This window comes from Hyperoodon ampullatus (assembly GCF_949752795.1).
Source record: "Hyperoodon ampullatus genome assembly, chromosome: 19".
In the NCBI taxonomy this organism is placed as follows: domain Eukaryota; kingdom Metazoa; phylum Chordata; class Mammalia; order Artiodactyla; family Ziphiidae; genus Hyperoodon; species Hyperoodon ampullatus.
In genome coordinates, this window is record NC_136932.1 from 44,969,849 (window position 1) to 44,993,487 (window position 23,639).

The following is a 23,639-nucleotide window of genomic DNA, read 5'->3' on the forward strand; positions in this document are numbered from 1 at the left end:
CGGAGCGGCTGGGCCCGTGAGCCATGGCCGCTGAGCCTGTGCGTCTGGAGCCTGCGCGTCTGGAGCCTGTGCTCCGCAACAGGAGAGGCCACAACAGTGAGAGGCCCGCATCGGAAAAAAAAAAAAAAAAGCAGGAGTGATGAAATCTATCTCTCGCCAATTTAATTCACCTGTTAGGCCTGTGAAGAAGGCAGATGGATCTTGGAGAATGAGTGCGGTTGATTATAAATTTAATCAGGTGATGCCTCCAATTGCAGCTGCTCTTCCATATGTAGTAACTTTACTGGAGCAAATCAACACAGCCCCTGCCAATTGGTATGCAGGTAGTGATCCAGCAAATGCTTATTTCTCCATACAAATTGGCAAGAAACACCAGAAGCAATTTGCTTTTACTTGGCAGGGCCAACAATATAACTTCACAGTCTTGCCCCATGGCTACATCAATTTTCCTGCTCTCTGCCATAATATAGTCCACAGAGATACTGAGCATCTTCACCTTCCAATCAGCATTAAGTTGGTCCAGTACATTGATGACATTATGCTGATTGGATCGGGGAGCAAAAGGAGCGAGGTCTTTAACTGTCTTCATGAAATATATGCAAAGCCAGCGGATGGAAGATAAATTCTACTTCTGGTATCAATTTCTACATCAGCCAAGTGCCAGTTACTAAATTATTTTCTCAGCTCCAAATTCACCCTTTTGTACTTTTCTTTCATGCTGGAGCTGGAGTACGAAAACCACATTACTTTGCCTTGCCAGCTGGCTCTGTTAAGCTCTGCTAATTGGGGGCATCAGATGGAGACCACAAGGCTGAGGAAGGACAAGAGACTTGTTCCTTCCTGTCTACCTCATGACTGCTTCCTGTGGTGTTTTGGTCCCAGTGTGCTTCACTCCAGCTATGCTTCTTTAACCTGGTAGCAGCAGCTGAATCCAGTTTGCAGTTTTTCTACAGTTTTGTAGTTTTCATTGACATCAGCCAGCCAGTGTTCCTGCTGCAGAGGTCTGGGCCCCAGACTGCTGGGTCCCATGGAGCACCCCATCTAAGCTCAGAGACACCAACGGCAGCCAGGCAGTATCTTCTTCTCAGAGACCTGAGTTTCAGCTCTGTGGGGTCACTCTTCCAAGTTTGTAATTTTTTCCCTTTAATTCCTTTGTTTAGGTTGTTTTTCAGCCCTAAAGGTAATAAAAACAGTTGCTACCTCTGTCACACCTTATATTTCTCTTTTCAGTTTTTCATTCACCTACTTAACTTCATACCTAGTTAACAATTCTTGTTAAATTATCTGTTCAAATAACTGGTGTGAATTTTATCTCCTATCTGGACACTGACTATCAATAAAGTTAGTATAAGATTATTAAAATTTAAGAAAAATTACAACCAGGTAGAGGCAATACATGACTCAATCATACTCCACTCACTCTTAGCTATTTTATATTCTATCTCTATATATTTCTACTTGTTTTATTATTCGTAACTAGTCATTTCAAATGTAAGGGGTTGGATTATAACGAATGATTTCCCCCCCCACATTTTAACAAGCTTAGCTATACAGTCTTTTAAGTGACATACTTCATTTGGTCTGTGATCAATGAGTTACAGACGTACTGCAAGATAGTTATCTATTCAGCCCTAGGAGTGGCCTGAAAGGACTATGGTGGTTGGTGCCTCTACATAATTCACCCCTGGCCAGAAGCAGTTTGACTTAAGGATTCTCAAGGAGTAACCCAAAGAATCAGAGTCTGATGATCTGTCCTAGTGTGCCCCATGGTCCCACAGGAGGCAAGCACAATGGAGGATTTGCTTTATTAAAGCAAGTATCCTCTAATAAAGAAGCAAAGCCAAGGAATGTTCCACCTCCAAGACATCACTTTCAGAGGCCAGTTGCAGTGTGTATTGCTGCTCATCATAAACATTGAACCTTGGAGCTGCTGGAGGAGTGCATGCTCCAGGTACTCAAGGAGCAGGACTCAGAGCCTAAGGTGTGGCCAGGAAAGGCAGGGAAGTCTGCCAGATACTCCTCATGGACTCAGCTCTTAATCTCTCTTCATATATATTGAATTCTTCCCTTTGTTTATGGCTGATGTGCCCTTTTAGTTACATCCAAGTTAGCTGCAGAATTATTGCTCTCGTAACACAGTCCTACCCTGCAAACTGGAGTTTTGTTATTATTTTGTAAAATATACTTAATACGAAAAAGTTTAAGTGGATTCTAAATCCAGTCATGCTATCATAAGATATTACCACATTACATTTTCTAGTGGGAAAAAAGTAAGAGTGACTGTAGTCACACATAATTTATACTTGCAAATTTTGAATAGTTGTGAAAATTATTTTAAATTTATCACCTACTTGTATGAACTAAATTTGCATCAATAATGACTACAAATTGATCACTGTTAAACTGTCTTGTTCAGAAATTACATGCAGTCATTTCAGTCATAAAACCCTACATAGAAAATGTCATGTTTATAGAGGCAATCTCGGGTTTTTCATTAAATTTTTGAGACTTTATTTGGAAGCTTATATAAATTCAATATTTAATATCACCCTTAAATATGTTTGTTATTTTTCTCATTATAATTATAAAAAGAAAATAACTTTTTTCACCAAGCCCCATATTGTTGCCTCCAAATCCCCTCTAATTTATCCCAGTGTGCTGAACAATATCATTTCTATGGATGTCATGATATGAAAAAAGGTTGAGAAGCACTGCTTTAACCTTTAAACCAGGATTCTTAACCTCGGACTCCTTAATGGATTTCAGTGTGTGTGTGAAATATGTAAATATATCTTTCTGGAGAGATGGCTAACCGTTTTCATCAGGTTCTCAAAGCTTAAGAACCAGCTGATCTCAGAAATTTCAAAAGCTCCCTTATAATTTCACCTTGAAGAAGTGATAACACCAGTTAAGGGTTAAATGAACTCCAGTGGCACAAGGAAGCCTCCATTATCACAGGTGGGAAGAAGAAAGGTGCTCTAAATAGAGCTAGGAGAACTTTTCTCTTTGGCTCCCTCTTTTGGGAATCCTGCTCTTGGCCTCTCTCTTCTCGAATTCAGCTAGCATATTATGACACCTCTTCCCTCAGATCACCAGAAGACCAAGTAGGAAGCAGGGTGGAGCCCAGGAAAGAATGGGTGTAAATGGCGCAGAGAGCATAGATTGCAAATGCTCACATGTGATCCAGATCAGTTCACAACGTGGCTATACTGGGATCTGTAGGCAAAGCCTGAAATCCAATATCATAAAGCGTACATTTATTTGCCCAGACCGTCTCTGTGTTTCTAAAGCACTTTGTACATATCTAGACTTCTCATATATATGTGTGTGTGTGTGTGTGTGTGTGTGTGTGTGTGTGTGTGTGTGTGTACTTCTGGGGCCTAGCAGAGGTGACTGAAGCAACAGTACCACTAAACCTTACTGTAGTTATTTGATGAGCTTTTTCCTGCTAACAAGCTATGAGGGGTAGATAGACTTTTGTTTTTAAAACAGTGACTAGTGTATAATACACCCTTGGTATTTTCTCAATTAATGGTGAATAAATCAATGAACATGCACCAACAATTTCCAAATCTTACTTTCCTTAAAAGGCATATGCCAGGAAGAGGTATTTCTCCTGTAAATAAATTAACTTTCTGTTACAAGCCTTATGTGAATTTGGGTACCTTACAATCCCAATTTTGACCAGGATTTTATCACCTCAGATGTGACGAATAATGATGTTCTATACCTACATACGAATGAGACATGTCTTGACCACTAATCTACTTCTCCTACTGTTAAGAAAAGGCATGGAATCATGTATTTTTCATTCTTTTTTATTACCTTTCTGCTTGATGCTATTTTCTACACATAGGATACACTCAGCAAAAGCTCACTGAACTTGGAACAAACTTATGAGAATAATAAAGTTATCTTAATTACATATGGGGCTTTACAGTTTATATTGCACTTTACATTTTTTTCTCATTTGATCACAGGAATCCTGTGAGTTAAGAGCTCCGTTGCAGAAATGAAGAAACTAAAGCTCGAAAAGTTTAAGCCATTTGCTCAAGGTTTTACAGAGCTAGAACTAGAAGCCAGGTCTCTGATTCCTAGGGTAGTGCTCTTTCCCACTGTACAATTATCCTACACTGTAAGATTATCATCTTCCAAAAGAATTTAAGATTATGTTGCTACATAAAAGTAGATAATCAGTGTTGCTGTCCCTGAGTCAGTAAGAAAATTAACATATAAGTACATTACTAAGACCTATTGATTTGAATAATACTTTTCTCTAGAATGATACTTTGGTTTATAAATCACGTTTCATTTATTTGCCTTCATTCAGCTTTCAGCTATGTATAATTCTTGCCTACGCATACAGCCTCCTGTTTGGTCTCCTAAGCTTTGGTTCAAAGTTCTTACTTCTGAACTTTGTCTTCTCTTTTCCTGTTTACTAAGTAGCTCTGGGAAAAACACAGTCAGATTGTTTAATCTGTGAACCATACATCTTTGTTTAATTTTGTCTCGCAGGCACTCTTGACCACCACCAGGGGGCAAAAGCCTACCAGCTAGCTTCTCTGCAGAACATTCTACATAGGACTGTACAGTACAGGGACCCTCAGTGTCTGATTCTTGATGGAACCTCCCTGCTAATTATTTCAACCACAGGGCCCCAAGGAGACAACAAAGGCTCAGCACAGAGGGCTCTAGTGGCACTTAACCATAAAGCGGCCAGAAAGAGCTCACGACAGCTCTGTCAGTTTAAAAGAAGCAATAAGATCCAAGAGAGTCTGAGCGATAAGGCGGTGCGTTAATAACTGCAAACTCCTGAATGTGTGTGTTTTACAGCTTTGATATGTATGGTAGTATTTACCAGCACATCCACTCAAATTGAGAAACAGCTTTGTCAACTCTCTTGCCCTGTGTAATCAATCAATGGCATTTGCATAGTGCGATTCCCCCCAACCTTCAATCTTGATTTTTCATTACATTCTTGGCTTATGCTCAGCTGATGATTTATCTTTTAGAAAACGATTTCTTTTAAATATTTAATCGGCATTCCGCATGTGTCTATGAAATAATGAAATCTAAAGACGAAGGAGAGGAAACCTCTAGGAGCAAATCCTGTTTAGCCAAGAGAACTTCTTGCCAGCAGGAAGCAAATGGGAGGTAAATAGCAGGTTGGACCCTTCCAACTCCGTGAGCCCAGCTTTCTCGGCCTCCCAGGCTCGCTCGGCCTCTCTGCACCTCACGAATAATGAATGAGTCCTAAGACAGGGGCCAGGATAATAGAGGCAGCACGAGGGTACCATAAAGACTCCCGGGGTATAAAATTACAAATCTTTCTTACTTTCAAAAAGTCTCATCCTAAAACATAGAGTCGGAGACGGAAGGGTGGGAAAGCTCAGAAACCTCCCCGACAGCCGGGTCAAAGGGAGGGTCTCTAGCCCAGTAAGCCCCACCCACGCTCAGAGAAAGCGTTTGAAACCCCGCGGCGCCCTTTCCCATCCGGAAACACGTTTGCCTCAGGATTTTTACCTCAGTTTCTTCTCACGAAGGTGGGTTAAGCTGTGCGCCCCACCTCAGAAAATGGTCGTCCTTCAGGAGTGGGGGCTCCAGCGACGCTCAGCTCCGAGACCCCGCCCCCCAACCCACTCCACAGCCCCCGGCGCAGCCAAACTGCGTGATTCCAGAGGCAAGGAGGAAACCCGGGAGGGGGCGGCGGCCCTTGGCGCACGCACCCGGCCGGCTTCCGGCAACTCAAGGGTTACGGCCAGGCGGCGGCGCGCGCCGAGGGGAGAGGCGGTTGCTGACAGGTGGCGCCTGCGCACTGGGAGCGCTCATTGTGCCCCGCAGCTGCCGAATCGCCCGCCCGCCCGCCCGCCCGCCAGCCGCCAGTTCAGCGCGTCAGTCTGCGAGAGTCCGGTGGTGGGTGCGGAGCCTGCTGCCGTTCGCGCGGTCTCCTCCTCCTCCTCCTCCTCCCCACCCCCCTCATCCCCACCCCACACCCCTTGCCTCATCCCGGCTCCGTCACCCTCCCGCCCCCCACACTCAGGACAAGAATGCCCTGCCCGGAACAGCCCAGCAGCGCCTAGATGGCTTTGGTCACGGTCCAGCGGTCGCCTACCCCCAGCACTACCTCCAGCCCCTGCGCCTCGGTGAGTCTTTCCCGGCAGCCGCTCTGCTCGCTTCTGTCACTGCGGCTCCGCTTTGCCTCAGCGGGTCCCGCCGAGCGCCACTGCGCACGCGCCGCGCCGCTTCCCAGGCCTGGGCACTCGGCTGCCGCGAACCCCCCACACACCCCCATCTTAAAGACGAGCTGCAGGAACTACAGAACGTCGATTTGTGCCCCCATCACTCTGAGCACCTAGCGCCTCACAGTCCTCGCCCCGAACCCCCCTGTGGCATGCCTTCCTCTGGCTTGAGCACTTCCTTTCGGGAATGAGTCATTCTTGCTTTTCACCCTCCCCCTTCCTTTACCCTCTGTTGCTCTGCTGCGGGGAGAGGACCCTGGGACTCCTGCGTTGCCCCATACACACACCCACATCCCCTTACCCGCGCCCATTTCAGGGACCCGTTCCGCATTCGCACAATGCACGCCCTTCGGGCTCTCCGGGTGTCTTTCTTCACCCTGGTCACTCGCTGTCTTTTTGTGCCCTGTCCATTGGGCTTCATTGGACGGCTGAACGGTAGTTACTCCTTGGTTTCTCCCCTCCTCCCCTCCCTCAAAGGGTGGCCGTGGTCTCTGCTCTTTGGATCTCTTACCTCTGTGAGGTCCCGAAGCATCTGGCGCTGCTTGATGACCAGTGCCAATTCATTTACATCTCACAGACATTTATGCCTTACACTCATTGCTCATGATCGTTCTTGTTCTTGGGTCGTGTTTGTATGGCTCGTTACTTCAGATGCCTGTGCCAGTGAAGCGTGCTTCCAGAAGGAAAATACCCAGTAACCAGCCTTTTCCTACTGGGCCCTTCTTTCCCTTCGCCCCACCCCCACTCCTTTACGCTCCATTCTTTTAGGCTTTTTTTTTTCTGAAAATATTTATTTTTTTAAATAAAATATTGTACCAGTGGGGGGAAATGGGATCTTTAAAAAAAAAAAACTAGATGTTTTAGAGGGAATAAGTGGAATGAATATATGAGAAATTGGAAAAACCATTTTGAACTTCCTTCAGAACAGTAATTTAAAAAACTGTGTTGGTGGATGTAGTGGTTTCAACTTGCAAAAACGTATTCAGTAAACGCTGTACTACCTTCCACTGTAAAAATTCGGGTTACTCTTCATATGTATATGTTAACTGAGGTGTGTGTGAATGTTGACATCTTGAAAGTGTGCTGGTTTGTAATTTTAATATAGTTTCCTGAATTTCAAAATTTTGTTGTGTATAGTGGTGGTTTCTTTTTTCCTGAGCTAGCTTTTGCACGTTGTGTGACCAAATTGGCAGCTGTATCCTAATTCTCGAAGTGATTATACTTCAGAGGTTACCTTACCCTGTGTTGATTCCAGAGAGCAGAACTAGCTAGGATCCTTGGATAGAAAGAAATTCAGGGAGGCAGATTTCCAATCATTCTAAGGGGGAATTTTGTAACAGTGGGGTGGACTGCCTTGCAAAATAGTGAGTGCCCATTGCTGAAAGGTTCAAGCAAAGGCTGGAAGGCCTTTTGCCTAGGAGGTGGTAAAAGGGCTCTTTCCAACTCTGAAGATTATGTGATTTGAGAATAACTGCACTTGAAAGCTACTAAAATATTTAAGGGTCCTCTGAAGACAAGTATCACAGGAATGGAAATTTAATATACTTTATTCTTATATGTGGTATTTTATGCTAGTTTTTGGAAAGTCACTAACATACCATCAGACCATCTTAATTCACCCCACCAGTAAACCTTTGGAAGAAAGTGGTTACCACGCCAGATTTTGGCTGAGAAAGCAACTGAAGGTTAATTGAGTCATGTAGGCAAACCAGGAACCAGTATTATATTGACATGATTTTCCCTGGGCATTGTTGGTAGCCGTTTATGCTGTAATAATAATATATGTGCATCACGTTATCATACTAATTTTCTTGAGGTGAATGATTAGTAGTACCATATCTACTTGATGTGACTTAATTAGCCAACACTTGGTTATTTTAGAATCTGGAGGTATGTTAATAGGCACTTTTGACATAGGTAATTAAATTAATCATGTGGTAAGCTCAGTTGTTGAGCTAAGTGACTGATATTTCTACATCTACTTGCTATAGTAACCTGGGTATTTCACCTTATATGTGGCCCTGGGAGCAAAGAAATCCTGGGACGTGTGTGTGTGTGTGTGTGTGTGTAACAGTCAGCATTGTTAGCATGACTATGACCCAGTTACCTTTCCCTTTAAATTGTTTTCCTATTCCACTTTATCCAGAGCTTTTTCAGCTGAGTTGTCTTATGGTCCTTGTGTTCCAGTATTTGACTGCTGTCCGACTTGAATATATTTGCTGTTGCATCTCTTGCTGCATGAATAAGTTGAGTTGTTTGTTTTAAAAGAGAGCAGAAAGAATCTACAGAACCACAAAAGGAGAGATTTAATTTTGTGAGGCTGGAAATTTAGGGTTTTTAAATTAATCATATTAAGCATTCTGTTACGCTTTTTCACTGTAGGAGGTAAGACATTTTAATACCGTCAGCTCTTCAGTGTTCTTTCATTAGAGATTAAACAAATCTATTGATCATCTACTGGGTGTGAATGACTATTATAGTACCAAGACGTATAAGATATTGACCCTATCTGTCAGGGTCAATAATCTTGGGAGGGAGGGGTTGAGGGAAGGGACAGGGACTGGAAGAGGAACAAACATGTGAGAGAGTAGAAAAGGAAAGTGAGGGGATGCTACTGTATGTACATGAACAGCCAGTTTGTAAATGGCCATAAGTATTGTCTGAATTCAAATTATAATAAATTCACTATAGTAGTAATAACAATATGTAACATGTAAGTGCCTTACATGGATTAACTTATTTACTCCTCACAGTATGCCCAAGGGAAATTGCTATTATCCCCATCTTACTGATGAAACTGAGGCAAAGAGCTATTAAGGAATGTACCCAGTGACACTCAGCTGTTGAAGATGTAATTGAAACACAGATGTGTCTAACTTTAGAATCTTCCATCTTTTTCCTTCCTGGTATCAAAGAAAAGTATACATAGTTGGGTGGCTCTTGAACTAGGCCTTGAAGGATAGGTTGAATGTTTATAGGCTGAGATAGAAGCTGGGAAGTAGAGAGTATTCCAGGTGGAAAGAAGCTGTATACACCAAGACTTAGAGACAGGAACGTACAAGCCATATCTGAAGGACTTAAATAGACCAGTTTGAGGAAGGATTTGTTTCGAAGAGTAGTAATAGATAAAGGTGGGGAGGCAGCTAGGGCTGCAAAGGGACTGCTGAGCTTAGGAATTTGAACTTGATAGAGAAGGTAATGGAGAGTCCTCAGAGGTTTTTGAGCGGATATGATCACAGTGGTGTTTTAAGAAAACTGATCTAGCAGCTGTGGGCCAGAGGGAGTTGAGAGGGAGAGAGGGCATGTGTGGAGCAGGTTAGAGGCTGTTACAGTAGCCCAGGTGTGAGATAATAAAGGCATGAACTGGGAATGTGAAAGAAGGGAAGGAAAAGGACAGATGCAAGGGATTGCGGAGAAGACACAAAGGACCTGGGATTGATTGGATATAGGGGAGGAGGAATCAGAGATGCCAACTCTTGGAATATATTGTTCTAGATGTTTCTAACTAATTGGGGGCGATTTAAGAATTATCTCTTACCTTCTATCTTTCTGGTATGAATTTTCTGAATGGATACCTATATTGGTCCAGGGTTATATAAATACAGTGAAATACCACAAAAATCTTTTACTTTTGTAAAAGTGCTTTATGCTTTTCAGAATGTTTTGTGTTCCTGGTCTAATTTAATTCTAGAATAGCCTCATAAGTTACGCAGGACAAATACCAAGGTTAAAAGGCTTGCTGAAGATTGCAAAACTGGTTGGTATAAGATCCTGCAGTAGAACTAAGTTCCTTGGCTCCTGGTCCATGGAGTGATAAGAGAGACAGCATATTAGTTTCTGATCCTGAGGACTTGACTGCCAATAGAGAAAAAGAATCAAGACTTGAGATGCAATCAAGAACTCACACTGGGGCCTCCCTGGTGGCGCAGTGGTTGGGAGTCCGCCTGCCGATGCAGGGGATACGGGTTCGTGCCCCGGTCTGGGAGGATCCCATATGCCGCGGAGCGGCTGGGCCCGTGAGCCATGGCTGCTGAGCCTGCGCATCCGGAGCCTGTGCTCCGCAGCGGGAGAGGCCACGGCGGTGAGAGGCCCGCGTACCACAAAAAAAAAAAAAAAAAAAAAAAAAAGAACTCACACTGTCTTTTGAGTTCATTTATATATTGTCTGTTTTGACTTTCTGTCTTGACTGTATAGAACAGAATCATCCAAGTCTTGTACAAATCATTTTTCGGTGATACCCTTATTTGAAGCCTATTATCTCTTGGTTGACATAGAAATCTTATAAACTTGAATATTTAGTTTCCATACTCATAGAAGATTACCAGCAGTAAAATAGGAATGGAAAGGGGCAGGTGCTGCTAAAGGCAGGCTCCTTAAAGTTCTGGAAAATAATAGTTGAATGGTTTTACAGCAAGGGAGGAGGAAGAAAACCTATAAATAGCTGACCCAAGGAAACAATTTAGCAGTTAGGGACTACTTAATGTAAGGACAAATACCCCTCTAAGACCCAGTACTCCTTCAGAGCAACTATTATATGGTTATAGTGATGACCCCAAATCATCGTTAAGAAGGCATAATCTTGTTTTGTCTTGGTTTAAGCAGTCGGGATTGAGTGAAGTGTGTTTTCAGATAGAGATCCATCCAAGTTTCACCAAAGTCTTGATATTGAGGATATGGGGAGGGGGAAGGGTAAGCTGTGACAAAGTGAGAGGGTGGCATGGACATATATACACTACCAAATGTAAAATAGATGGCTAATGGGAAGCAGCCGCATAGCACAGGGAGATCAGCTCAGTGGTTTGTGACCACCTAGAGGGGTGGGATAGGTAGGGTGGGAGGGAGGGAGACGCAAGAGGGAAGAGATATGGGAACATATGTATATGTATAACTGATTCACTTTGTTATAAAGCAGAAACTAACACAACATTGTAAAGCAATTATACTCCAATAAAGATGTTAAAAAAAAAGATGCACATTTTAATTAATTGGGCAATTCATATATATATATATATATAAATGAATGGGGATGTGGGATAAATAGATATTATTCAATTATATATATTCAGATATGACCACACCTCTCTCTCTAGGCAGAGAAAATAAAGCCATAGCAAATATGAAATTGATTTATATAAAGTATATACTTAAAAGTGATGCTTTTTAATTTTTTTGAAGACAGCTTTAGAAACTTTCTTGAACTGTAGAAATAATACATGCCAGTTGTAGGAAATTTGGAAAATATGGAAAAGCACAGAAAAGAGAATAAAAGATATGTGCCATACAGCAGATCGTGTATTTTTACATAGCTGAAATGCTGCTATATGTATAATTTTGTATGCTTTTTAAAAAAGTTTTATATATATCATAGATATATTGCCAAATCACTTAAATGTCTGCATTGAGTAGTTATAACTCCATTATTGGTGAATATCTCAGTTTTTTTCTAACTTTTTTTTCTATTATAAATTACATTGCAGTGACCATCATTGTGCATAAATATTTGACTGCATTTTGGAACATTTATTAAGATTTCAAGAAATACAATTACTGGATCACAGAGTATATACAACTTTAAGATTCCTGTTACATAGTTATACTTCCTAGGACGGTTGTTCCCAGTTAACGTTTATTCCAACCAACATAGTGTAAGAATGCTCATTTCTCTTAGCCTTATTAACACTTAGCCTTATTCTCATTTTATTGTTAATCATTGGTAATTTTTGAGGATAAACAGTAGTACCTAGTTGGCTTGATATGTATTTTATTATTAGACAAGTTGAATATTTTTTAGATGTTTATTAGGCATTTTTGTTAACTTTTTAAAAAGATAATTTTATTGAAGTATAGACTACAGGCCCTAAAATAAACCTGTTTTAATAAGTGTTCAATTCAGTAATTTTTTATAAACTTACAGAGTTGTTCCACCTTCACTATAATCCTGTATTTCTATTTTATGAGCTATGTATTCTTTTCAACCTGTGTATTCTCTTGATACGTTATGAATATTACCCCTTTATTTATTAAAACTGTTTGCTTTTTAATGTTTGTATTGCCCTTAGAAGAAAGTCTACACTCCAGAGTTTTGCTAGCAAGACTTTTACTAACGCAGCCTTGCTTACCTCTTCAGCCTTGTCTCTTCCCAAGTCCCTGCCTTGCACACTGCTCAGTCACGCTGACATGCCATGCTCCCTTTGATCTCTAGGCTTTTGCACATGCTGTTCCCTTTTCCTGGAACACCTTCCCTTCATCTCTTTACCTGACTAATTCCTGCTCATCCTTCAGGTCTCAGCTTAAATGTCACTTCTTCTGGGAAGCTTCCCTGACTCCACTCCCAGACTATGGTAGGTGCTCCTTCTGTGCGCAACATAGCACCCTATACTTACCCGTCGTGGCTCTTATCTCTTTGTTGTACTTGACTGTTTGATTGCTTATCTCCCCAACTAACCTTTAAGCCAGGGACTGGGTCTATTTACATATTTTTATATCACCAGGGTCAAAAATATTGGACTGTGGATCAATGGATGGATCGATGGATATAGTCATATTTAGCAATTTTTTCCATTTTGAGTTCTTCCATTGTTGATTTATTTTGTTTTGTTTTTTGTTTTGCGGTACGCGGGCCTCTCACTGTTGGGGCCTCTCCCGTTGCGGAGCACAGGCTCCGGACGCACAGGCTCAGCAACCATGGCTCACGGGCCCAGCCGCTCCGCAGCATGTGGGATCTTCCCGGACCGGGGCACGAACTCGTGTTCCCTGCATCGGCAGGCGGACTCTCAACCACTGCGCCGCCAGGAAAGCCCTCTTCCATTGTTTTTAAGCACTGATTTGTTTCTAGAAGCCCAAAGAATGTGACCACCCTTAAGACTTTTTAAATGTTTTATTTATTTATTTATTTATTGGCTGCATTGGGTCTTTGTTGCTGTGCGTGGGCTTTCTCTAGTTGGGGTGAGCGGGGGCCACTTTTTGTTGTGGGCTTCTCATTGCGGTGGCTTCTCTGTTGCAGAGCACGGGCCCGAGAGCGCCTGGGCTTCAGTAGTTGTGGCGCACAGGCTCAGTAGTTGTGGCTCGCGGGCTCTAGAGTGCAGGCTCAGTAGTCGTGGCACATGGGCTTAGTTGCTCCGCGGCATGTGGGATCTTCCTGGACCAGGGCTTGAACCCGTGTCCCCTGCATTGGCAGGCGGATTCTTAACCCCTGCTCCACCAGAGAAGTCCCTACCCTTAAGACTTTTGATAAATATTGCTAAATTGTCCTCCATAAAAGTTGAATCAAATTTTGTTGACAAGCTGTGTATAAAAATGTCTGCTTCATTGTACCCTCATCAGCCCTGAATATTGTCATCATTTGTTTTCTTTATCATAATAAGAACTCTTGTTTACTGAACATTTACTGTGTGCCAAACACTGTGCTAAGTACCTTATGTGCATTATATTGTTTAATTTTTACATCACTCCTGTGGTTTAGGTATTATTATCTCTAATTTACAAAGAAAATTGAGGCTCAAGGAAGTAAAATGAATTGCCCAAGATTATAGGTCTGGTGTCTGACCCCAGAACTCTCTTCAACACTAGTATTTTATTATTGTTTTGAGTTGCCTTTTTTTTTAAGTCAGAGGTTAAACATTTTTCAAATACTTACCATTATTTATTTTATAGTCCCTGTTTTTTAAGTCATTCATATGATTAGCCCAGCTGTCTTCGTGGAGTTATTTTTGCCATATTGAATTGTAAATATTCTTTATATACTTATAATATTAACCTTTTTCTGTTATGTTGCACATTTTGCCTTGGTTTTCCTTTGCCATTCTGTTTTATTTGTTTTTTATTCATTTTGATGTACAGACATTAAAAAATTTTAATGCTGTCATTTCAAAGTCTGTGTATGTGTGTTTCCATTGTTTTTCTACTTAGTTCAATTTTCCATCAATAGAGTAGAGAAATATTCACTGATATTTTCTTAAGTTGTTTTACAGATTATTTTTATACTTAATTTTACTGCATGGTGTGAGGTAAATATTAATTTTGTTCCAAATAGTTAACTTGTCCCAGTTCATTTTATGAAACAATCACTCCTTTTTTCTAATTCCACCTCTGGGAAATACTACATTAGGGTATAAGCTGGAGTATGTTCCAGTGAAGTTCCATTGCTCTTCCCACAGGAGTTTAGTTAGGTTAGCACGTATTATTTAGTATTTATTAAATTGTGTGGACAGGGACTTCCCTGCTGGTGCAGTGGTTAGGAGTATGCCTGCCAGCGCAGGGGATGCGGGTTCGATCCCTGGTCCGGGAAGATCCCACATGCTGTGGAGCCACTAAGCCTAGGCACCGTAACTACTGAGCCTGCACTCTAGAGCCTGTGAGCCACAACTACTGAAGCCTGTGCACCTAGAGCCTGTGCTCCGCAACAAGAGAAGCCACTGCAGTGAGAAGCCCACGTACTGCAATGAAGAGTAGGCCCTGCTCGCTGCAACTAGAGAAAGCCTGTGCGCAGCAACAAAGACCCAACGCAGCCAAAAATAAATAAATAAATGTATATATTAAAAAAAAAAGTTGTGTGGGCAGAAAATAAACTTAAACTAGCTTAGATTTTAAATTTTGACTGGCGTCTGGAAAGTTCAGAGGAAGAGCAGTTCTTTGGTACTTAAAATGTGTCTTCAAGTCTCTTGTCCTTTCTATCTGGCTTTAGTGAGAGGGAGCAGATTCTAGATTATGCCCTGTCTGAAAAAGGCACCATGCAGAGCCCACACTGCCTTCCTGTGTATCACCATTGCATATCATTCCAGGTTCCAGCAGCTTAGAGCTTTGCAGTTTTTCCATTAAATACCGGCTGTCGTGTTGGCTACACAGTGCCTAGCTCATAGTAGGCATTCTCATGTCCATGTGTTTCATTTATTTGTTCATTCATTCAAGAAACCTAGCTATAGTAGGGAAACTATTTCAAAAAAAAATCAAGCAGTTTGATTATTGATACAACTCTACCCAATTTGAAAAATGCCAGAGGTCAGGTGTACATGGGAGGTGAGACCTAAGGAATCTTGTTAATCAGCAAATAGGTACTGAGTGCTGTTTTGTGCAGGTAATGCAATCCATTCTCTTACTCTGGTTCTCAGCACCATGTCTTTTTCAGATACATTTACAAACTGCCCTGCATTTTCTTGTGCAGCTGAGCAGTATAGCTGCTGTTCACAGTGCCCCTCATTTTCCTGTTTGTCAAGAGAAAGTCAGGTGAGGTGATCTTGGCTCTGAAATGTAATGAAAGTCCCATGGTTCCCTTGATTTTCTGAAAGTGAAATAATTTCACTTACTTGGTGGGAGAAGATATGCTTAGAAAGAAATGGGCAGAAGTAATGTACTGTGTTACAGCCTAGATTTTTTGGAGCTGTTTGATTCATTTTTTTTTTTAAAGGTAATTTAGCACCTTTTTGTATCCTGTGCTATACTTGATTCTGAAGGTATCTGTTTCTTTACTTAGTCATGCCAGGATTGGGGATCCAGCAGCCAGTTAGTCCCTGGCCTCAGGAAGCTTAGAGTATAGTGGAAAGATTGATATTTATATTACAGTGTAGTAATCACAATTGATGTATAAGCCTTGAGGAAGAGAAAGAAGGCCAGCAAGGACTTCTGAGTTGAGCCTTAACGAGTGAGTGGAGTTGACCAGCAATTAGAGGGTGAGTAGCAGGAGGGAGGCAGGTACTTCTAAGCATGAACTTAAGGCACAGGGCCAGAAATGGCACGTGTGTGCTGGAAACCACAAGCAGTACAGTGTTGATGCTGTGTAAAGTGCAGAAAATGGGGCTGGAAAAGCAAAGATAACTTCTTTTGAACTGTAGCACACGTGCCCTTACTTTGGCTTTCCTTTAAAGTGAATTTGTTAAAATTTGTGACATAAGCAAGAAACCTTAAAGTATAACTGCATAGCTACCATTTTTCAAGTGTTTGCTGTGCTGTAGACACTGGATTCAGCAGTAACAAGCATCACAACAATGATTTGAAGAAGTACTATAATTGTTCCCATTTTACAGATGAAGAAACTGATTTTTCAGAGAGGTGTCTAGACTCCCCCAGCTAGGAGTGGCAGAGCCGGGATTTAAACTTTGGTTGTCACACTCAGAGACCAAACTACTAGACTAAATTACCTTCTAGGTGTTAGAATTAGTCTCAGTGTCTAGGTGCTGTTTGATTTCTTCTTCTTCTTCTTCTTTTTTTTTTTTTTTTTGGACCATTTCGCTTCCTGTTTGTCCTCCTTTAGTTTAAGTCACTGCAATTTGAGTCATTTTGCTGCTTATGCCTTGGTACTTGATAAACTCAGTTCAGCAGAAGTTTGTTGAGAACCTTCTCAAGCAATATGGGATGATATAAGGCATTATCCTTGCCTTAGAATTTAAAAGTCTAGTAGGGGAAGGCAGCTATAAGCTAAGCATGAATTAAAACAAAACAAACCCTAGTATGGTGAGGGCAACAGGAGAGGCACAAAACAAGTGTGAACATCGGAAGAAGATACCAATTCTGTAGGACATGCTGGACAGGGAGTGTTTAACAGATCAATTGGAAAAGTTGGAGGAGCAAAAGATTTTTGCAGCTAAGAAAATGAAAGATATGTTTATTCTAAATATTAATCTCTTTCAGTTCTATTCACAATTAGAAGCCAGTTTTCTCTACAGGGTGATTATTGTAAGATACTGTTGTCTAAGGCATGGTAGCCAGATACTGAAGCTTCTATCTTTGCAAAATGTGTGTTTGTAGATATTACCTTGCCCCTTGCCTGTTCTTCCTCTCCCACCTCTATACCTTCCCCCACTTAAAGAAAAACAACCACCTCTTTTTTACTGCTTCATATAGGTGAATATATGAAATTATATTTATTGAACTTTAAGGGAAGACATTTCTGTGCAAGTTAATTATTAGAGCAATGATTTTCCAGTTGTTGCTTCAGACAGTTTTATAAAAAGAGCAACAATTTGGGAGAGCCCTTTTTTCACATTTATGATATTTAGCACGTCTCAGGCAGGAATTAAAGTAAACCACAGGTTAGCAACTATAACACATTATTTTAGTCTATTAGGGAAGCTCTTTGATTCTTTGGGGTTTAAGAAAGTGATTGTGGTTTAGAATAAAAATAGTATTTGCCAATGATTCTAATATAAATCACATGGGAGTGGGGAATCCCTAAAAGTATTTTCATTTCTCTCTTCTTAGGCCTTCAGAAATGCCTGTAGCAACATGAAGCAGTCTAGCATAGTGGTAAAGAGTGTAAGGTCTGGAAACAGCCTGCCTGAATCTGAACCCTGCCTTTACAACTTACTAGACTTAGACAACTCACTTAACTGTTCTATGCTTCAATTTGCCCATCTGTAAAATAGGGGTAATAATAGTACTTCTTTCACAGAAATAAGCATTAAATGAGAGAATGCCTTAGCATTATGCCTGGCACCAAATAAGCATGCACTTATGAAGTATTAGTCATTTTTATAATGATGATGATTTAGAGTTGCTGTTTGGTTATTAAGCAATTTTTCGTTATAACACAAATTTGGTGGGGAGGATGTTTGTTTTATGGCAGTATAATTCAAATGAATAGCCTATTTCAAGGGTTAGTTTCTCTTTACCTTTTTTCTTTCTCTTGTATTTTTTTAACTCAATAATAGCTATATTTTAAAAATTGGGGAATCTCAGTTCTAGATGCCAATCTCCATGACAAAGTATGTTGTGTTTGATTTTGTAATGACCCTGGAGCACCATACAGAATAATAATGTAACTGTAATCTTTAAAAATTTTTTTCACTTGAGAGCTTATCAGTTTTCTAGGGCATGCTTAGCAGCATTTTAAAAAAAATTTATTTATTTTATTTTTGGCTGCACTGGGTCTATGTTGCTGCATGCGGGCTTTCTCTAGTAGCGGTGAGCAGGGCTACTCTTCGTTGTGGTGCACGGGCTTCTCACTGCGGTGGCTTCTCGTGGCTTCTCGTTGCAGAGCATGGGCTCTAGGCGTGCAGGCTTCAGTAGTTGTGGCACGCGGGCTCAGCAGTTGTGGCTCGCAGGCTCTAGAGCACAGGCTCAGTAGTTGTAGCGCACGGGCTTAGTTGTTCTGCAGCATGTGGGATCTTCCCAGACCAGGGCTCAAACCCGTGTCCCCTGCATTGGCAGGCGGATTCTTAACCACTGTGCCACCAGGCAAGTCCAGCAGCATATTAATCTGTTGAATGTTTGGCTATATGGTAGCCACTGCAAGTGGTCACCTTAGTTTGTATCATAGACTGAATATGTTGGTGTTTTTAATGATCGAGGTTATGAATCATGTAGCAAAATAGAACAGAAATTGACAGATTTTTTTAACATTTTTATTGGAGTATAATTGCTTTACAATGGTGTGTTAGTCTGCTTTATAACAAAGTGAATCAGTTATGCATATACATATATCCCCATATCTCCTCCCTCTTGCATCTCCCTCCCTCCCACCCTCCCTATCCCACCCCTCTAGGTGGTCACAAAACACCAAGCTGATCTCCCTGTGCTACACGGCTGCTTCCCACTAGCTATCTATTCTACACTCCCACTAGCTATCTATTCTACATTTGGTAGTGTATATATGTCCATGCCACTCTCACTTTGTCCCAGCTTACCCTTCCCCCTCCCCGTTTCCTCAAGTCCATTCTCTAGTAGGTCTGCGTCTTTACTCCTGTCCTGCCCCTAGGTTCTTCATGACCATTTTTTGTTGTTGTTTTTTAGATTCCAAATATATGTGTTAGCATACGGTATTTGTTTTTCTCTTTCTGACTTACTTCACTCTGTGTGACAGACTCTAGGTCCATCCACCTCACTACAAATAACTCAATTTCGCTTCTTTTTATGGCTAATATTCCATTGTATACATGTGCCACATCTTCTTTATCCATTCATCTGTTGATGGTCACTTAGGTCGCTTCCATGTCCTGGCTATTGTAAATAGATATTTTTAAAATATGGAGACTCTGAGGACACTGAATGTATTTATGGGTTTAAATATATCTTTGTATAAGGAAACAATAGGTGAGAAGAATGATCTGTCTAATCCAGCTATACCAAGCAGTTGACAGTAGAAATTGAATGCACCTTTTTGAAGGTGCATTTCTAAAGCAACTGGATGAACTCACGTATGATATAACAAGAGAGCTTTGGTTCAGACTTTGGTTGCACTTTGATTACAGTTTTTATTATTGAACCTGTCAGAAAATAGAAACAACCTATTTCTTCTTAGAGAGAGTACTGAAAAAAATTGCATTAAGATTTCTATAAGCACAATATTTTGATTTGCCCTTTTGATCTGTCCATACAAGCTTCAACTTTCTCAACTCAGCATTTTTATGCTGATTCTGTGGTTTCCAATTAAACTTCAAAGGAAATTGTGCAGGCTGTAAAGGAAGTCTAGTTAGGCAAGGTGTGGCTGAAAAATCCAGGAACTCCTCCACTTGCCTACAAAACATTCTTGTGGGATATAGAATCTTGAAAATTAAATATAGGGCTCTTAGGAGAAAGAACATATGCTTAGGAGATTTCCATTTAAGCACCATTTTTTGTAGGATTTTAATCTATAAGATTAAAAAAAGAAAATTATATTAAACAAAACCATGAGAAGTCTTCTTGTGTTCTTAAAATTGTCTTATAGAAGACTATAGTTGCGGCGCAAAGTGAAAAAGTTTAAAGGCCCAAGGATGATTTGAACCCCTCTGTTTCATGAGCTTGTTTAGAATGCCAGTACATGGAAAGTTAGAAAGAGAGGTATTACTCACCAAATTAGTCTTTGGTTTGTTTCCAGTTGTCTTTTCAAGTGATTCATGGCACTTAGAGGAAGATAGTGTTTTAACAGGTCCCAGGCTTATGTTTTTGTTTTGTTCTGTTTTTTTCCATAGATTTTTTTTCACTTTATTGAATAGCATCCACTTGCAAACATTTATTAAGTTCCTACTGTGCATAAGACTTTATATCATTTAAGCTTCTAGTACAGTGTACTTTTTTTTTTTTTTTTTGGTGGTACGTGGGCCTCTCATTGTTGTGGCCTCTCCCGTTGCGGAGCACAGACTCCGGACGCGCAGGCCCAGCAGCCATGGCTCACGGGCCCAGCCGCTCTGCGGCATGTGGGATCTTCCCGGACCGGGGCACGAACCCGTGTCCCCTGCATCGGCAGGCGGACTCTCAACCACTGCGCCACCAGGGAAGCCCCGTACAGTGTACTTTTTAAAACAAGTTGCCTTATCTTGAACGTGTGATCTAGAAAATTGGATGATTGAGGTTCTGTGTTTTATTCTTTCTTTTTATATGCTGAAATCTCCCATTTGATTTTGTACTTTTAAATTTTGTATTCTATTTGTGGCTCACATTTCTGAAATAACTGTAATAGTGATTCTCTAATTAGAAATAACTTTTCTGCAATAGTTGTGTGGACTCCAAACTGAAACCTTATAGTGTAGAATGGGATCACATGTGGTCCTAATTCAAAGACAAGGAAAGAAATTATTGAAATGGACAGTTGCCTTTGGAAGATATTCGAATATACAAAAGTGTTATTTGAAAATGTATGGGTCAATAGTTGAGAAAATACCTTATAAGATAATTATCTCTTGACGCCTCCCTAAAATTAGGAAGTTCTCTTTTCTCATTTTCCTTTTTGCCTACTTCACTTGATTTATTATTGACTTTCTGAAATGCCATTCTGCAAATTGAGAGCAGAATTTCTTCAAGATCAGTAGCCAATGTGACAGTGATGTTGGAATAATGAAATTTTTTTAATGCTGCTAAAACTTTCTTGATTATATTCCTCAGAAGAAAAGTATTCTGTACGCTGGCCCTGAGTATACTTTTCTTCCCTGCCAAATCCAGACCTCAAAGGACAGTTTCCCTCTCTGGCTAACTTAATAATGATTTTCTGTCTTAAATTCTTGTTCTTAAGGAAGTAGGCTGTATTGTAGCATAGTGGTTAAATTGACTTTAAGTTCTAGAGCCAGATTCTGGAGTTAAAATCCCAGCTCTCCCACTTACTATGTGTAGACCTTGGGAAAATCACCTTTCTAAGCTTCAGTTTCCTTATATTATAGGATTTATGTTGGCTTTCATGAAATAACTACATGAAAGCTTAGCACAATGTCTAGGACTATAGCATAGTGTTAGGTAGCTGCTAGTGATTACTAATGTTAAGTAGATTTAATTCTTTGCTTTTTGCACATTATTACATAATAGTATTTAATTTTTAAAGATTAATATGATTATATGATTTGGAAGCTTGGCTTCCAAAGTGAATTTATTATAGGTGATATATTTGGGTCTTTACTGAATTGTGTCAAATATGTATTACTTTCACATGGGTCACTTTATGAGAAGTTGTACACCCTGGATTGAAATTAGCACAACCATCTCTGTAATGGTAATGAAGTGATATGTAAGGAAGTGCACTTGAAGATAGTGAAAACTGTAGTTTGTGGTTATCTACAGCTACCCTTAAAGCTATTAAAATTCTTTTTAGATAAAGATGCAGTGACCTTTTGCACTAAGCATATGAGTCCAAAATGTAATGCTCAGTGACACACATGAGTGATATTTAAAATAATTCAGCCATTCTTTTATATTATTTGTCCAAAGAATTGACAAGGAATAGTCTTCTGACAGTTGAGATGTGTGTCATTTTTTGAAACTGCTTCTAGTGAAAGTCTCCATTATTTAGCTATCCTAAATGACAGCCTTTTTGAAATGTCCCCCAACATCATCCCTCACCTGTGATTTGAGTTTTTGTAAAATTCTGGCTTAATAGTTTTGGACATCAGAACCCTAAACCTTTTACCAGTAATGTACAGTGGTAGTGCAAGCTCACCTTATTGTTAAGATTACTGAATCACAACCCAGTCTCTTGTTTGAGGAATTTGGATGCAGTGATTTTTATATTTCCTTGCTACTTCTATGGAACAAATCCAGCAGGTTTCTTGGACCTTTGATGACTGTTGAAATCTTGGGGTTTATTCATAAATATTGCTTCCTAGGGTTTCACAGAGTTCCAGAACTAGAAAATTGACTATTCTAACTCCTGTTAAATAGTTTCTAGTTTGGTTCTAGTGATAAAGTTCAGAATAACTCATCTTTTGGGCAGTTTCAGGAGAGTTTTTGCTATAGTAAAAGCTCTGTACTACATCTTTAGTAGGAATTGATTGGAGGTTTTCTGCAATGCTAGGCATTCAAGTAGGCACCTGGGTTCTAGGCTAGACCTACTAAGAGGTATAATACAGAAGGTCACACATTTAAATGTGGTGGTGGGATTATGCAGGTGACCAAAATTAATGAACTTAGCCAAATGAGGCTTGTGGCAAGTTGGAGACTTTAAGCTGTATTGTCAGGGGCTGCCAGTTGTGACCAAGTGAGAGTGCAGACCCAGTGTTGTGGGAAAAGTCTTCTATTTCAAGAAACACTAGTAATGCAGACTGTTACGTGAAATCTCTTGATTTTTAAATGTTGGCAACTGAATTTTCTGGGAATGATATTTTGGCTACAAGTAACAAAAGACCGTTTAAAACATAAGAATACTTTTGGCTTGTCTAGCAGGAAATCCAAAGATATATAGTTCAGGACTAACTCATTCAGCAGCTTAACAATACCATAAGGATCCAAGCTCTTTATGTCTTTATGTTCTACCATTGATAGTATGTTGGATTCCCATTTTTATACTTGTCTCCACATAAAAGATGTCTGTTGTAGCTCCAGGCAGTACATCCATGTTTGATGCAAGAAGGGGTGAAAGGTACAGTGCCAGCAGTTAGCTTTACTTTTAATTAGGAAAGCAAAAGTTTTCCTGGAAACCAACCCCATTCCTAGCCGACTTCTCTTTAAGTCTCTGGCCAGAACGTAGGTCACATGGTTATCTCTAGCTGCAAGAGAGCCTGGGAAGTGCAGTTATATGACTTTCCATCATAATCATTGAGTGGCAGCAAGGGAGAAGGATGTTTGGAATGTCTGTTTTCAAACTTTATCTATCATAACAACTAATGCAATTTAAAGAAATGTATCTTGAGAGCTAAACAGAACACATCCGTGGCACAGATTTATCGTGTGGGCCACTAGTTTGTGGACACATTATCACAGTCCCCCCCCCGCCCTGCCCTAGTTTAGTACTCTACTACTTGTTCTGGCTTCTATCAGTTAGTTATTTTATTAGGTTTCCAGGGTAGCCTAGTGGAAAAGAGGTATCTTTTCATAATGCAGAAAGAGTGTTGAAATTAGAAAGCTTGCATTTGGGACTTCCCTGGTAGCGCAGTGGTTAAGAATCCGCCTGCCAGTGCAGGGGACATGGGTTGGAGCCCTGGTCCGGGAAGATCCCACATGCCACAGAGCAGCTAAGCCCGAGTGCCATGACTACTGAGCCTGCACTCTAGAGCCCGAGAGCCACAA

The 23,639-nt window shown here is 40.6% G+C and overlaps 2 protein-coding genes across 3 annotated transcripts in view; one reads left to right on the forward strand and one right to left on the reverse strand.

The window, feature by feature from the left end:
* EFCAB5 (EF-hand calcium binding domain 5) overlaps window positions 1-6,307 on the reverse strand; it is a gene marked incomplete at its 3' end in the record, with an annotated part of 120,357 nt that extends 114,050 nt beyond the window's left edge. The window contains 1 exon segment of the mRNA XM_079725460.1: window positions 6,113-6,307. Coding sequence (XP_079581586.1) covers window positions 6,113-6,292 — 180 coding nt within the window. The 5' untranslated portion in view covers window positions 6,293-6,307.
* SSH2 (slingshot protein phosphatase 2) overlaps window positions 6,056-23,639 on the forward strand; it is a gene marked incomplete at both ends in the record, with an annotated part of 245,032 nt that continues 227,448 nt past the window's right edge. The window contains one exon of one of the 2 annotated variants that reach the window (XM_079725457.1): window positions 6,056-6,143. In XM_079725457.1, the coding sequence (XP_079581583.1) occupies window positions 6,081-6,143 (63 nt within the window). The remainder of the gene's footprint in view (window positions 6,144-23,639) is intronic. The other variant, XM_079725459.1, reaches the window with a different exon arrangement.